The following is a 16,422-nucleotide window of genomic DNA, read 5'->3' as shown; positions in this document are numbered from 1 at the left end:
TTACTATAGGCAGGACAGAACAAGATTACATGCATTAGGGTCTCATTAGAGTTTCCACATCCTGGGCAGGGGCGAGCTGGGCCCTCTTTCCATTTGTCTGTATATGAATGCAGGGGCAGTGTGCCATATCTAAACTAAAGATAGAACTTCTTTGCTAGAACCGGTTCAATCATATCTAGTTCCTTCTCAAATCTGTAAACATTCTTGTGATCTAAAAAGCTATCGGTGAGACTAGAGGGCCTGGCTGATTGAAGAGCTTCCTGTAGATTATGATGTTTTATGGTCTCAGCCAGGGTTTCTCTCGAGATAACTTGGCATGCAGCCTCAGGATTGGACCACAAGTTCTCCAGTCCAATCTTGGTCGCTAACCCCCTTATAAATGATAGCCACTGTATCCTACCTGCACCCTGGCAGGCCATCACGGTTTTCAATTCTTCTCTATAGCTCTCAAGCTCCGGGACACTCCCCAATCTTCGCCAATAAAGGAGCGGGCGAGAGGCAATTACTTCTGCAATTGGCCTCAGATTTAAATCCAGCCTTAATGGTATTAGCGGTGTGCTTTTTGGTAGAGTGAGCAGCTGCCTAATAAAGTTATTCTCGGTAACACCGATCTCATTTACTGGTCGGTGCCCCCAAAGTTCCGCCCCATAGAGGGTGGAAGATCTGGCTTGAACTTTGTATATTTCTAGCGGGGCACTCACTAGTTTATGCACACAAGTTTTCTGCACTTTTAAGATTCCCCCCGCGGCCTGTGACAGCCCTAGGTTAGCCTTAGACATTTGAGTATCCCACCCCATTTTGTCGTTCAATGTCAAACCAAGGTAGACAAAGTTATTTACCCTTTCCAGGGGTCGACCATCCATTTTCGGGTGGGGGCAATTAATTGTGCTGGCGTTAAACACCATGTACTTTGTTTTATCTATGTTAATCACCAGGTTCCTTTTCTTACAGAATTCGGTAAATTGGTCTAACACCCGCTGCATCCCCATTGGTGTTTTTGAAAGCAGCAGGGTGTCGTCCGCAAACATTAGTGCAGGGAATTTAGCGCCAGCTAAATTAGGGGCATCAATATAATTTGCGCTGGTCAGATCTTCTATAAGGCCATTTAGAAAGAGAGAAAATAGTGTGGGGGCAAGTACACACCCCTGCCTAACCCCTTTCTCAATTGGAAATGCCCTAGACAGCTGGCCAAATTTACCAAAGCGTACCTTCGCGAAGGTTCCTTCATGGAGTCTTTTAAGTTGATGGCACAGGTAAATAGGGATCCCCATGTTGGTTAATATGCTCCACAATTGGTTCCTATCCACCATATCAAAGGCGGATTTGAGGTCCACAAATGTTAGATACAGGCTACCCCCATCCAAGACCACATGCTTCCAATAAAGTACCTGGAGCCGTAGTAATTGGTCGATGGTCGATGTTTTGGCTCTAAACCCTGCTTGCAGGTGGGAGAGAATATTATTCTCTGTAATCCAATCCTGCAGGCGTTGTAAAAGGAGTCTGGCATAAATTTTTTGTGTGACATCAATAAGGCTAATAGGCCTGTAGTTTGATGGTACCAGCGGGGAGCCCTTTTTATAAACCGGGATAATTTCGGCCCCCAGCCAGGTGCTAGGGAGTTCTTGTCCGTCCAAAATGGCATTAAATAGGACAGTCAAGTAGGGGACCCATATCTTCAACTCATCTCTATAAAGATCACCAGGAATCCTGTCCAACCCCGGGGCCTTATTAGGTTTCAATGCTAATACCGCTAGTGTCACTTCCGACAAAGTAAATAAAGGAGGGCACCAGCTAGGATCCAACCACAGAGGAAAACTTGGTAGGTCAAGAGTTAGGGAAGCAGGACTAGAGTAAAGATCTTTGAAGTAAGCACACCAAACTTCCTCAGCAATGTTGGGGTCGATCTTAGACTTGCCCTCTGCCTTCCCAGTGTGAACCAGATTCCAAAAGGATCGTGCATCTTTCACAATCAGTGCCTGTTTGATTCCCTGCCATCTCTCGGTTTCCCATTCAGATTTTGCATGGAACAGGAGATCCTTATAAGCCTTCCTTGCAGTCATAATGGAAGTCTTACTGCCTGTTTTAAGAGCAGATACTAAAATAGTTTTTGCCCTCCTACATGACTGGTTATACCAGGGATTAGAGTCCCGTGGCTGCCGTTGGCTCTGGTTGGAGGATTTGTAAAAATTGTCTGCCAGGGTCTTCATTAATTCTTTATGAATTTCTACAGCCTTTGCGCCTGCCGCAGAATTTGAGGCACTCTCATTCAATGCTAGCACCCGCTCTAGCTGGGGAATTATACTATTGTACAGGAAAGCCAAATTTTTTGGTGAGGACTTAATAGTGGCCCAACGAATTCTTTTCCCACCCTGTATAATTCTAATATTACTTGATACAGCGTCAGCCTCTTGTGGCACCGCCTCAGGCTGTGGCAGATCCAACTCTACTACCAAAGGGTTGTGATCACTTTCCGAGCGATCATGTACCTGGAAGTTACAAATCATTGGCCATAAGGACAAGCTAGCCATAAAATAGTCAATTATTGACGAATGGCCCATTCCATTATAAGTACACTTTCCTGGGCTATCCCCTGGAAAGCGGCCGTTACATGCTCTAAGTGAATGTGTATACGTTAAGGATGTGAGCTGCATGACCATAGGTGACCAGGATTTAGTTTGGTAGACATTAGGAAATGGAATCTGGCAGACGTCATCCTCGTCTGATGATATCTGAATGGCACCCCCAAGTGGTTCATAGTGGCAGTTAAAGTCTCCCCCTATTAACACCTTAGTCTCGCTAGGGAGACTATTCAATAAATTAGTTAAGGCCTCTAGAGTCTGTGAGGTCCCTCCCACACGAACAGGACGTAAGTAAATGTTAATGATTGCCAATTTAGGTGTTTTTGGGCGAGCTAAGAGAATGCATAATAAGTCACAGCTATTAGTGCTAATCCTTTTAACAGAAAACCCAAGATGGACACCCACCCATATAGTCAGACCACCAGATGGCCTGCCTCTAGCACCCTTGATGGCGAGTTCAGTGTAGGTAACATACCCCAATCTATGGAGGGCGGTCGTAGCCCATGTTTCCTGAAATATACAGAGTCCATGAGTATCCACAAAATCACACCAATCAGTGCTGTCTAATTTTGTAGCCAAACCTGCCACATTCCATGATAGGGCCGCTAAATGTTTGCTTTGTCGGCTAGATGGCTCATTTGACTGGTTAGAAGATGTGGCAATTCCTACGATTGGGTCGCCTAAATCAGGGCACAATTGTCCCTTGAAGGAGTCATGGCTAAATGTGGGGGATTTGGCCATTTGGGAAATAGAGAGAGCAGTGGTAGATTTGGGTACTATAGACATCAACCTAGTCCCACTCTGTGCGTCCACCCACGCTAGCTCCCCTTTACCCACCTTTGGACTAGTTAAGGGAGTGGTGGTGGAAACGGGGAGTCAATCACAGCCATCGAAACAGGAAAGAACACCATATCTGTTAGAGATTTCCAATGGGGTAAAAGGGATCAAGTGCTCCATACTCCTGTTCCCATGCAAATGGTCCGACCCCCCTGGAAGCATGCTGTGGCCACCAACAGGGACTGTGTTCCAACCCGATGTGTTCCCAGTAGGCAAGGGTCTAGGCGGTTGGCCCGTGTATCTGTTGTAGGGGGGCATGTACGCATTCTTATTGCGATGAGGATCAGCAAGCCCTACGGGGAAAAAAGGGGGAGTCACAAACGATCTTGGATAAAAATATGTTAGATCGAGTGGGACTATGGCAGTTTTCAAATTCCCCGAGGGCCCTGTTAATATACATCTAACTGCCTCTGGATCCTTAAAGTTTATTACTACAATGTCTCCGTTGAGGTTTTTTTCCCTGCTGCCCGACCAATTGAGACGCCTGACGTGGACTATCTCTCCGTTAATGTAGTATGGGAGTGGTCTATTTAATCCTAGCCAGTGGAGAATTTTATTTTTTAGCTGGGGATGCCCCTCCCTTTTACCTGCCTCTAAAGTAGGGACTCCTGTGAGTACAACTACGAAAGGCACAGCCTCGGGGGGTAATTCAACATTATGGCCCTGTAGTTTATCATTAATGGGCAAGTTCAACCTTCCCCTTCCCAATTGCTGGTTCATGACGCTGGGGTTTTCCCCTCCCTTCTGTGGTTCTCTAGCAGCCAGGGCTATAGATTTTGCCACTGTTGCCACAGGCACCTGGGCATGCTGAGATGCCGGAGTTTTCCGTTGGATATTACTGGGGGGATTATTAGCTGTATTATTATCCTTACTGGAGCTCTTGAGAACAACTGCTGCTCTCGGTTTGTTATTGCCAGACATATATATATATATATATATTACCTACTGGCGGTCGCCAGTAGGTATATATAGTTAGGATTTTTTCTCTATGGGATTTTTGAAAATTCTATGTCAAATAACTTTGGCGTTTGTGGACGGAATTGGCTGAAATTTTCAGGAAAATGGCACATTTTGTTTCTGAGCAGCCCCTGAAAATTGGGGGGGGGGTTCGTCCAGGGGGGGGTCGAGAAAAAAGGGGGGTCCCAAAACGTGTTTTTAACATTGAGTTTTCCATAGGGCGGTTGGCCTCACTTTTAGCCCGAACGGCTGAATGGATTTGCACGAAACTTGGCAAAATTGTAGGGTCTGGTAGCCCGATGTGCCTTTTGTAGGTCTCAATATATGTGCTACAGTGGATTTTGAGAAATTAACGTTTAAAAAAAGATATATATCTGTAACAGCGGACCGGGCAGCGCTCCAGTACGCGTACTTTTCGCGCAACGGAGCTTTGTGAAGCGAAGCTGATTGGTTCTCCGGCGTCTGTAAACATTCCAAACAGTCCGTAGCGGCCGCCATCTTGTCTCTCGGTAGGATCGAGAGACAAGAGGAGGCCAAAGCGAAGGGGCAAATGACCATAAGGGGGCATAGTAGATCCTCGCTGACCCCCTAGGTTTGATGTGGAGGTTTTAAAAGGGCCCCGCGGGGCAAAAAAAAAAAATAATAATAATAATCGAACGGCTGAATGGATTTGCACGAAACTTGGTAAAATATTAGGGACTGGTAGCCCGATGTGCCTTTGCTAGGTCTCAATATGTGTGCTCCAGTGGATTTTGAGAAATTAACGTTCAAAAAAAGATATATATCTGTAACAGCGCTCCGCTTCGCGTAACGGAGGTTTGCGAAGCTGATTGGTCATTCTGTCACTGGGCTATAGTTGGGCTACATCTGGCTGATATTTGGGCTACATTTGTTTTTTTTGTCTCTGGCGGCCATCTTTGGGCTACATTGGGCTACATTGGGCTTCATTGGGCTTCATTGGGCTACATTGGGCTACATTTGGGCTCCAACATATATATAGGCCAATGTAGCCCAATATATATTTTTCAAAGTTAATTTTCGTAAAAACCACTGGAGCATATATCTTGAGACATAGCAAAGGCACATCGGGCTACCAGTCCCTACAATTTTGCCAAGTTTCGTGGAAATCCATTCAGCCGTTCGAGCTAAAAGTGAGTCCAACCGCCCTATGGAAATGAAGGAAATGAATGGGTAATTTGTAATTAGCAAATAGCTCATCGCAAACTAGGAATGGTAAAGAATCGCTATTTTTTCCTTAAAGTTCGCTATTTAGGAAATGCAAAAAACTTTGATGATACATATGGCGGTTCATCTCTAACAAGATAAGAAGCATAGGGATAGATTTATGATGACTGGCGCATCACCAGGGATGTGTTAGTCATTCTGTGCCGCTGTTCCGTCACCTATGGTGTGCTGCATTTACAATGCGGCGCATCATGGGGCAAAAACAGCACAGATGCGTGATGTATCTGTGCCGTAAAGGTGGCGCATTGCTGGAGTTGTATCGCAAGTGTGATGAAGCTCCAGCAAGGGTCGGGGGTGCCCCTGTCGCAGGGTTTCTGTTCTCACACAGAACTGTGGACAGAGGATTGGAACCTCGGCGAATTAGGGTGCCCCAAAACTCACCTTAGTAATCAAAAACCCCTTAGCAAGCTAGGTACAGTGTCACATTGGATATAACAAACTCTCAATGTTTAGACAATCCAGAATATGAACTTATAGTACCTCAGGATACGTGGAACTCATGAACAGTCGGTCGTTATATATTTCTTAGAAACCAGAACATGGAGTTAAGAAGAACACATGTGTATTTGAAATGTTTATTTACTAATGCCGTCTTCTCAGGCGTAGTATCTTAGATAATACAAGTACACATATTATCAGTAGCAAAATTACCAGCATAGTTACTAGTACATAAAAAGCGAATGGTGACAGTATGTTAACATGCTGTAAATGAATAAGAGTTAGCAACACTTATAAGCAGCCACGGGCCGTGGAGGGAGTTACGGTGGGGCAGGGAGGCAGGGAGGGGGAGGGGCAGGGTGGAGAGGGCTCCACCCTGCCCCTCCCCCTCCCCGCCCCACCGTAACTCCCTCCACGGCCCGCGGCTGCTTATATCTCACCCTTCCTAATACACATATTATATTATTTGCTAAGAAGGTCTCTTTGTGTTGGTTTAGGGCATGCCCATACTTTAGTGTCTTAGATTTGAAGGAATCACATCAGCATACACCAGCTCTCTCTTCATGTGAACCGCATCAACTGTTGTGTATGTGTGTTCGGCAAAGCAATATAAAACCCGCCTCATGCCCAGAATTGGCAGAAGCTGCACTTATGTTATGAGTATGAAGTCGTGGAGATCAGACCTCATAACAATTCTGTATCGTGTTGTTCTTGAAACTTCAGCACTCGCTGTACAGATATAGTTTAACAAGCAAAGCAGATAGTAGAGCAATAACATATTATTCTCATGTAAACCACGATGAACTACTAGGTTGAAAGCTAAAGCAACAACTAAGTGTCGTGTGCAGAAGTTGCAAAAAAGGAAAAATGGCGTTTAAACTGGTAATGAGCCCATGCTAACTTAACACGGTGTAAAGATATCCAGGACCTAGATGACACCTCCCCATGATCCGGAAACGAACTGAATAAGATAATAGAAGTGCCATCTCATGAGAGCAGATTGCAACTTTATATGTGGACGGTCCGCAAGGTAAAACATTAAAAACTAGGAAAATTTAATGCTAAAGAAAAATAAAACAGCCAAGTACTTTATCGAGTCTTAAGCCAATAGGCAAGCTAAATAATAAAAACTTGACAAATAAGTCAATGAATTGTCAATGAAATGCTAGTACTCAGCATATCAAACATGAAAAAGGTCTATGACATAACTGTGTATGCAAAATAAGCTGCAACAGCCTCCAATAGGAAGTCACCGTCTTCATCCGAAAAGAGTTCAGCCATCCAATTTAAAAGCGGAAAAGAACATACGTGCTCTCCCAGCACCGGATCCTCTATCACCATCAGAGGACAGCTCGGTGGGTTTTCAAGAAAGCTCTGTTCCAAGAAAGACTGTGTTGCCGCCAGTAAATTCCAGGGACCAATTAGTCCATGCATCAATGCCACAGCCATAATCCTTTCGCCAGGACAAACCAACTCGTGAGTAATGATAGGAGTCATCAGCTGATTAAAGTCGACGTCAGGAGAAACCGGTCCGCAGAGACACAAATCAATGGCCCAATCGAAATCACAGGTCAGGCAGTGAAATACAGGCTGGACACAGGTGAAGTAGGAGAATCGAAAAGATAATCCATATGCCGTGCTTAATATCGCCAACGGCATTGTGCCATAATATTCTAGCATGCGATTGCGGAACAGTGTCAGCAGCTGCAGGGCGGGAGCTTGCACATGAGGGACATCCATATTTAAAAATGTAAAAAAGCACAAGAGCGTCCGCTGGTAATGCAAGTAAAAATGGGAATCCACGAAGCACAGTGGAAAAAAATAGAATGAAAGAAAGCAGGGATGACTCCAAAGATTTTCTCAAATGAAGTCACGAGACCACTGGTAACAACTTTAAAAAAGTGCGCCAGGGCCTTTGTGGAGGACGCGTTAAAGATAGTCCGAACCATCTTGCTGAAATGGAAAGGCGAATTAGTATTGAAAAGGGTCTGCACCTCTGTACGGGTGTTCGCTATGTGAAGCACGAAAGTTTCACGGGCCGAACTCAAGGCCACCTCTCTCTGAGACAAAAGAGCTCTTATTCTTGCCATGCCGTTGAAATCTGCTCCCAAGGTTGGTATTTGTGGCCAGATTGAAAACTCCCTATGTTCATGTGTGGGAGGAAATAGAACATTTCTGCAGCAAATAACCCGTTCACTTACTGTTACGATAAAAGGAATACTTTTAATTAACCCAGAACAATCTTCATTATTGAGCATCAAATAACTACCATTTTCCAACAACTTGAACGTGGGGATGATAGCAGGAACTGGCGTGCCTTGCAACACGCAAGCCATATTTGGTCGGTGTTTGTTGCATGAACCGTGTAACTGTATGTGCCTACACATTAGTGAATGATCTGGCGTCTCAGTGCATTCCTCTCCATTCAGATAAACTTCTTGATCATCTTTGAAACATCTGTATGTGTATGGAAGCGACCAGACCTCATGAAGAAAAGCACTACCTAAAGGTTCATAACGACCTATTGGTATATATTTCATACAATTTGAAAACTTATATAAAGCAAAAGGCAGCGTTATTAAACCGTGGATAAGGCACGTTGCCAAAAAACCCGCAATCCTCTGCTGATGATGTCACTGAGCATGTCATGAATGATGTAATATGTGACATCATCAGCAGTGGATTACGGGTAATAGTATCTCTAGTTTACTCCCCTATAGCTGTCTTTCTTTTAACATAAGTGTCTGTTTCCTTCCCTTATACTTACTGTTCTTTTTTTTAAAAAAAAATTTTGGTTCACTTCCGGTTCGCGTACCGGCGAGCGAACTGGGAAGCGAACTACGAGAAATAGAGGTTGGCACAGTTCCAAATATTGTACCAATTTTTTAATAACGGGGAGGTAGTTCTGAAAAGAACTTTTTTTGTTATTGTTTTTGTTGTTTTATATTTTCTTTATTATTTTTCTGAACATTTTTTTACTTTTTTTGAATTTTTCTGAACAGTTTTATATTTTTTGGGGTTTTTCTTGCAGGGGGCAATGAAAACGATTCATTGTAAAGGGCTCAACAGGAGCAACAAAACAAAAAAAAAGTATTTATTATTTGGGGCGTTTCGTACAAACTTGCATATGATAGTCAATAGCTCTGTTGATCAGAGTGATGCTTCTTTCTCCGTAGCAAATGAATCCATTGCAATGTACGCAGACGTGTTTTACTTCATGAAATCTCGTTTGAATATTTGGCACCATCTCCCTGCCCTCTGGTCCCGTTACTTCCGGTACAACAGATCTTCTGGCCATAATAGGGAGATTATCTAGGTCGTTACGAAACTGTGCAGCACTGTAGTTGTTAGGATGCCACCTAGTCATATGGCGATGCATTGTGTAGTTTCCGAAACTGTATTTTTTGTCGGTCCCTCTGGACAGTCTATCTTGACATATAAGGCAAGTTACGTATCTTGCATTTACTTTTTTCTGACCTTTGGGAATTTTAAAAAATTGCCAAATGAAGTTTTCTTTCCGGTGAGACGTCCTGGGCTCCTCAGGCAAAAAGTGCCTCTCTTCGTGCTCGTCGTCCTGTTCCTCTTCTTCCTCTTCTTGCTGAATTATAACTTGAGCAGGTGGTCCACTCTTCCTTGGATGTGGTGGAGGTGGTGGGGAAGCACCAGCTGAAGCTACTAAAGAAGCCATTGCTCACTGGTAACAAAGGGTCTTTCTCTCACAATGATGAAAGTCAGAGTGAGGAAAGAAGGAGGGATTTTCATCATTTGGGAAAAACAATAGTTCTCAACCAATGAAAAGTGTTCATTTTAGATTATATGACCTAGTCTTACATCATTAGGAAACCAAAAGTGAAATGAACCAATGAAAAGTGTTATTACCAAGTCACATGACCTGCTGTGTTTACGTTAAGCGCTTTGCAGGGCCTCCCGGTTTGCTTCCAGAAACCTGTGCTTTGCGACTCGGTAAGCGTACCAGTTCGCTAACGTAGCACGTCATATGACGTATCACGCGACAACGCGAAACGTCATGCGGACGGGAGGCGTCACGATGTTGTTTTCTAACGCGGCAGTTGCGGTAAAGAAACGTTTACCGGCTCGCGGTCTATTTCGCGGCATCAAGGTCAGCTAACGGCAAGCTTCCCGATTCGCGAAGCGGGAACGAAGAAAAAAAATATTTAAAAAAAAAATTATTAATAAACATATAAAATATATTTTTGGATTTAAAGAAGAATACATTTTACAGCTACAGATATTAGCTGTTAAAAAACCAATGAAATTCACTGAAAAAACCATAGGTTATAGACCATATATAGTTAGGAATTAGCATTTACAAAACCTTGAAAATTCACTGAAAAAACCATAGGTTATAGACCATATATAGTTAGGAATTAGCATTTAGAAAACCTTATTTTACTCACACAAAACCATTGAAATTCCATATATAGTTAGTTGCACTAACTATATATCGCGCACCCGCAATCCACTGCTGATGATGTCACATATTACATCATTCATGACATGGTCAGTGACATCACTGATGACATCACTGATGACATCTCAAATGACATCACTGATGACATCATGACACACCAATACCAGTTACTACATACGCACTCACTGATTCCTACGTCTACACACACATTCACTCATTCACCCATACAATCACTCATACATACAGTCACTCATTATTACAACACTATCATATGCACTCATACACCTATGCAGACAGTCACACACTGCCACTCATCCATGGAGTTACTCACACACCAAGTCAGTCCTGTAAAGAATCAATCACACTTCCATTTCTTCATCTATACAGTTAAACACAGAACACCATACTTCAGTGACATCACTGATGACATCACTAATGACATCTGAAATGACATCACTGATGACATCTCAAATGACATCACTGATGACATCATGACACACCAATACCAGTTACTACATACGCACTCACTGATTCGTACGTCTACACACACATTCACTCATTCACCCATACAATTACTCATACATACAGTCAGTTATTATTAGAACACTATCATATGCACTCATACACCTAGTCAGTCCTGTGAAGAATCAATCACACTTCGATTTCCTCATCTATAGTTAAACACAGAACACCATACTTTTCACACATATACTAACACATACTTACTCTTTTATACAATCACTGATACAAGTACACATTGATATGCACAGCGTCACACACCTCCCAGCCAGCCACACACACACTCAGTCTTCCATCCATCCAGTCATTCTTCAATATGTAAAACGTATTTAAACTTTACAAAAACACACAGACACTAGATGATGTCATCAGTGATGTCATCAGTGATGTCACTGACCATGTCATGAATGATGTAATATGTGACATCATCAGCAGTGGATTGCGGGTGCGCGATATATAGTTAGTGCAACTAACTATATATGGAATTTCAATGGTTTTGTGTGAGTAAAATAAGGTTTTCTAAATGCTAATTCCTAACTATATATGGTCTATAACCTATGGTTTTTTCAGTGAATTTTCAAGGTTTTGTAAATGCTAATTCCTAACTATATATGGTCTATAACCTATGGTTTTTTCAGTGAATATATATATATGTATGGATATATGACAAATCGCAATCCCATGGAATCACACGTGCACGTGCAGGAACACAGGTACAGACCACAGCGTGCTGGTATTGAATTCAGTGCAGTTTTATTTTCGGTTAGTTCAGCATGACGCGTTTCGGTCGCGTTACCACGACCTTGATCACATGATACGCACAAAACTGTTTGTTCTATAAGTAGTGTTGTGAAATGACCCTCCTCCTTGCTCAACAAATAGTAAAAAACCATGGACATAAACAACATACTCCTTGCACAATGAGGACCAGCAAATACACGTAAAGGAAATACTCCAACATAGAGTATTAACACAGTAGAAATTATACACTTGTTCAACAAAATGTGTAACACAATAAAACCACAGTGGTTAAATAAACATAGCGTGGTCATAAATGTGAGACCATAGTTTGCTGATTAAATAATCTGGTTGAGGTCAGGCGGCATCTAACACACATTGTGATGAAATGAACCCAAAGTGAGCTACAATAACATAAAAGATTCCTCTAGATAGTGCCTCTATTTAAATCATAGTCTGGCCAAGGGTCAAAAATGGATGCGTATAAATAATAAAAAAAGGAGAAAAAGTAAAAAGGGGGGGAGAGAAGAACCGTGTCAAATGGATCATAGCCTTGCCATTTTATGTGTTTCTGCCTACAAATGTTGTATAAGGCTTACAATCTTAGTATGATTAGTTTTAAGATCCAGAATGCTGATGGGTCCAGAATGCTGTGGTGAATGACCTCAAGATAAATTTGAAAACTGTAACTTTAGAATATTACCAAAGCCTCTGTGTAATAGATCATCCCCACTAGTGGTGGACTTGAACTAGACTTACTCCAATATATAATAAAGTGCGAAATGCAATAAATATCAACAATCTATAAATAATAGATAGGAGTAAAGAGCTAATATAGGTTAAAAACTGGTTAGGATACAAGATGAGATTAAAAACATCACAGTTTCAAGTACTACAATGCAAGTGCATTAGTGCAAGAGATTTCAAGCAGCAATAAGTAACCACAAGTGCGGTGTAGCATAAAGTGAATACAGTCAGGTAAAAGGGGATAAATACAAGCAGCATCTAAGTAGTCTATTGGGCTGTTGTCATGTACACTAGTAATATCGAGACCCCCATAATTAATAAGATATGGAAATAAACAAGTTACACCTAAAGAATCGTCTTAAAATCCTGAGACTGAACCTTGATAAAAACCCAGTCCCAACCAGTAGGTAAAAACTAGGTTAAAACCAAAGCACAAACAGGCTAAAAGAACGACTAAAAAAGGGCATATTCTGAAATCTTTCCAAAAGGAGGGTATAAAATAGACTAGGTATTAATAAAAAGCGGCTGAGGGCTCATAGATCTAGATTTTATAAAAAAATTGTATAAATCATCACCTGTGTTGCACTCATTAGGCATCTTAGTGTCCAACCGTAATATGTAGTGAGACTCTAGTTGTCTACGTTTTTTCTCTCCATTGTCGCCCCTTGGTAATCTGGATACCGCATCAATCACGAAATATTTGAGATTACTGAGGTTGTTGTGGTGTACTAACTTGAAATCGCAAGCTACAGGGTAACTGGGATCTGAGTTTACTATTGCACGGAGATGTTGAAGCATACGTGCAAATACCTGTAGTTTAGTACTACCAATTTATTTTAGCTTGCAAATGCATTCTAAAATGTATACTGCATACTCCGTTTTGCACGTAAAAAAAACCTTGATACTTGTTGGAGTTAGTTCAAAGGCATTGGTAAACTCACAGGTGTTACTGCCAAATTTACACGCTCTACATGAGCTACATTTAAAAAACCCTGTGCGGTTAGACAGCAAATTTCCAGTAACACCAACCTCTGGGCTAGTTCTTACCAGAGCTTCCCTCATAGAGGGTGCTCGTCTAAACGGGATCTGTGGTAGATTGGGCACTAGTTGAGACGTAGTGAGATCAGTTTGTACTATAGGCCAGTTTTTGTAGATTAGTTTTCTCACTGCCTTATCCTGACTGCTGAAGGTAGTTATCAATCGTACATTGTCTGGTTCAGTAGGGGTGGAATTACTGTTAAGGATAGCTTTACAGGTGGTTGTTCTGGTTACTGTCCCCAAATATTCACTACGACTTAGTTTGTTAGCTTTAACCAAAGCTTCTTCTAAATCTTTGTGTTTGTAACCTCAGGCTACAAATCTGGCGAAAGACTCATTTTGGCAGGCCACAAGGTCAGTGTCACAGCTGCAGATTCGGCTTATGCGGAGAAATTCTCCATAAGGTATACTTTTCAAAAGATGGTGAGGATTGGAGCTCTGAGCGTGAAGTATCGAATTGACGCTGTACTCTTATGATGTAGTCTGGTCTGTACTACATTATCTTAAATATGTAGTTCTACATCTAAGAATTGGACCTTTTGTGAGCTGATCTGAGCTGTGAATTCCAAATTAAGACTATTATCATTGATGCAATTAACAAATTCGTTGGCTGTATCCACAGACCCCTTCCATACAATATAAATGTTGCAGAATTACCTAACCTTTATCCCAAACACTGGCACATGTATTTCAAAATTAAGAAAAGTGTGGGGACCCGGGACAGTTCTCTGAAAACTATGACTGTCCGGGGAAGTCTGGGATGTCTGGTCACCCTAACTCTATGTCACTCCCCTCTACAACACTTTACTCCAATCTATGACACTCTATGACACTCTATGCAACTTCCTCAATGCCACTCCAAGCCACTTTATTCCACTCTTTTCTATGACACACTACTTCATTCTGTTCCACTCCACTATTCCACTCTGTGATACTCCATTCTATGCCACTCAGCTCTACAACAAACTATTCCACTTTACACCTTTCTGCTCTCTTACACTTCTCCACTCTATGCCACTCCACTTTACGTAAATCTACTCACCTCTACATCACTCTACAACACTCTACTCCACTCTACGCATCACCCTCTATGCCACTCCACTATGTTCTACACCACTCCCGACACTCTACTCCACTCAACTCCTCTCTACACCCTTCCACTCTATGACAGTCAACTGCTCCATGACACTCCACAACACTCTACACCAATCCACTCTATGCCACTCAAGTCTACTCTATGCCACTCCACACCACTACTCTCTACACCACTCCAAAACTCTCCACTCCACTCCACGCCACTCTCCCATTTCCCCCTAACTTTTAGCCATGCTGATCAGTAGCCACGCTGGTGTACAACATGTACAACATGGCTGAAACATATTGGCATAGCCAATAGCTCTTGCATAGGCGAGTCCTATTGGTTTTGACAATGCTTGTTCTACATCAAAAAGTTCTGGAGAGCTAGAGACACACAGAGGAAAGGAGGAGGAAGAGAAAGACGGGAAAGCCCTCTCAATAGGATAAAGTAGGAACCTCCAGCAGTGAGATAAAGGGGCTGGGAATGTCTGGTAGTGGAGTGAAAAGTCACAAATTAAGCTCTGACTATTCTGCTGTCACATCTTGACTCTCAATGTATACGGGAGTATTTTTTTTTTTTACAATTCCAGCACTGAGACCCGCACTTATTTGTAATCATCTGGCTGTAATAATGCATAAGTGACACCACAAAACAGTGATCTTGCTCACGTTTCCTCCGAACTTCTGTCCCTACGACCCACTGAGTGCGTCTAGGTGATTCTATCTTATGAAGAGGTTTTTCCCAATACAAAACCCTACAAACACGGGGGCGAGGGAGTGAAAGTGTATGACGCAGCTGTGCTTCAATTCGTGCCCGCAGCCCTACGAGACATTTAGGAGAAGACCTCAAAATGGCCCTGGGGTCACAAATGGTAAACATAATTCAACCGCGATCACTCACCAAGGTCTGCCGCCTTTTAGACAAGAAGCCCGAGAGGAGTTCGTGGGGCTCGCAGGCCCCCTCCATGACTCCTGACAGGGTGAGCTCCCCAGAACCTGCTTTGGCACTGATAGGTGGCTGGTGTTCGCGTGACTTCGGAGGAGCTTCGAAGAGCACGCGCTTCTCGCGGGTGGACCTTAGCCTCGCTCTGCCCCGGCAACTTTGGACTGACTACCGCCCGGACTCCGAGCCACCGCCAGGAGGAAGTTCAGGAGGCCGTCCTTCTCTGGCACAGCCTTTGTGCTTTTATAGCTGCACCTCTGATAAAGAGACACCGTGGGAAGGCCGGTAAGGTAGCTCAGTGAGTTGAAGCGCCTGTTACCGAGATTGTGCACAGCGTGACGGTAACAACGTTGAATATCACCCGAGGCAACACATCGCCCTTTTAAGGTCGATGCAACAGGTATTGTTAACAGGGCCGGACTGGGAACTTAAAGCAGCCCTGGCAAATTTTTCCAGACCAGCCCCCAACCGGCCCATTGCGAGCCAGCGAGCGAGCCGACCACTACTAGGGAAGTTTGGGGGTGTTCGGGGGTTTGGAAAAAGACAGATCAAAAATGTGAATTTTACAGCACTATTTTTATTACATATTCAATTGCATCAACTTTCAAAGCACCGTTAGGGCATGTAGTGTGTTAGTGCCTAAGAGACCAGCTTTTCACTACACATACAGTTTTTCTGAGTGTGAACGACTTAAACAGCATTGCTTGAGTTCTGGCTGGGGAAGGGGAGCAGTCCTAAGTTGGAGGCAATTAGGTGGCGTTTCTGCATCCTTAAGCCTCACATACTTTCTTCAGTGCAGGCCACTGGCCCTCATCATATAGGGGAAGTGGGGCCTCCAGGTCCACAGAGAAGTGTGTTGGTCAGGAGCAAGT

General features: G+C 43.0%; 1 protein-coding gene across 2 annotated transcripts in view; it reads right to left on the bottom strand.

The window, feature by feature from the left end:
* LOC144785322 (uncharacterized) overlaps window positions 1-15,755 on the bottom strand; it is a 327,092-nt gene extending 311,337 nt beyond the window's left edge. For both annotated transcript variants that reach the window (XM_078664285.1, XM_078664286.1), the window contains exon 1: window positions 15,509-15,755. In XM_078664285.1, the coding sequence (XP_078520411.1) occupies window positions 15,509-15,574 (66 nt within the window). In that variant the 5' untranslated portion in view covers window positions 15,575-15,755. The remainder of the gene's footprint in view (window positions 1-15,508) is intronic.
* Window positions 15,756-16,422: the final 667 nt, after the last annotated feature.

This window comes from Lissotriton helveticus, chromosome 10 (assembly GCF_964261635.1).
Source record: "Lissotriton helveticus chromosome 10, aLisHel1.1, whole genome shotgun sequence".
In the NCBI taxonomy this organism is placed as follows: domain Eukaryota; kingdom Metazoa; phylum Chordata; class Amphibia; order Caudata; family Salamandridae; genus Lissotriton; species Lissotriton helveticus.
The sequence above is the reverse complement of the archived record's forward strand: the minus strand, read 5'-3'. Positions and strand labels throughout refer to the sequence as shown.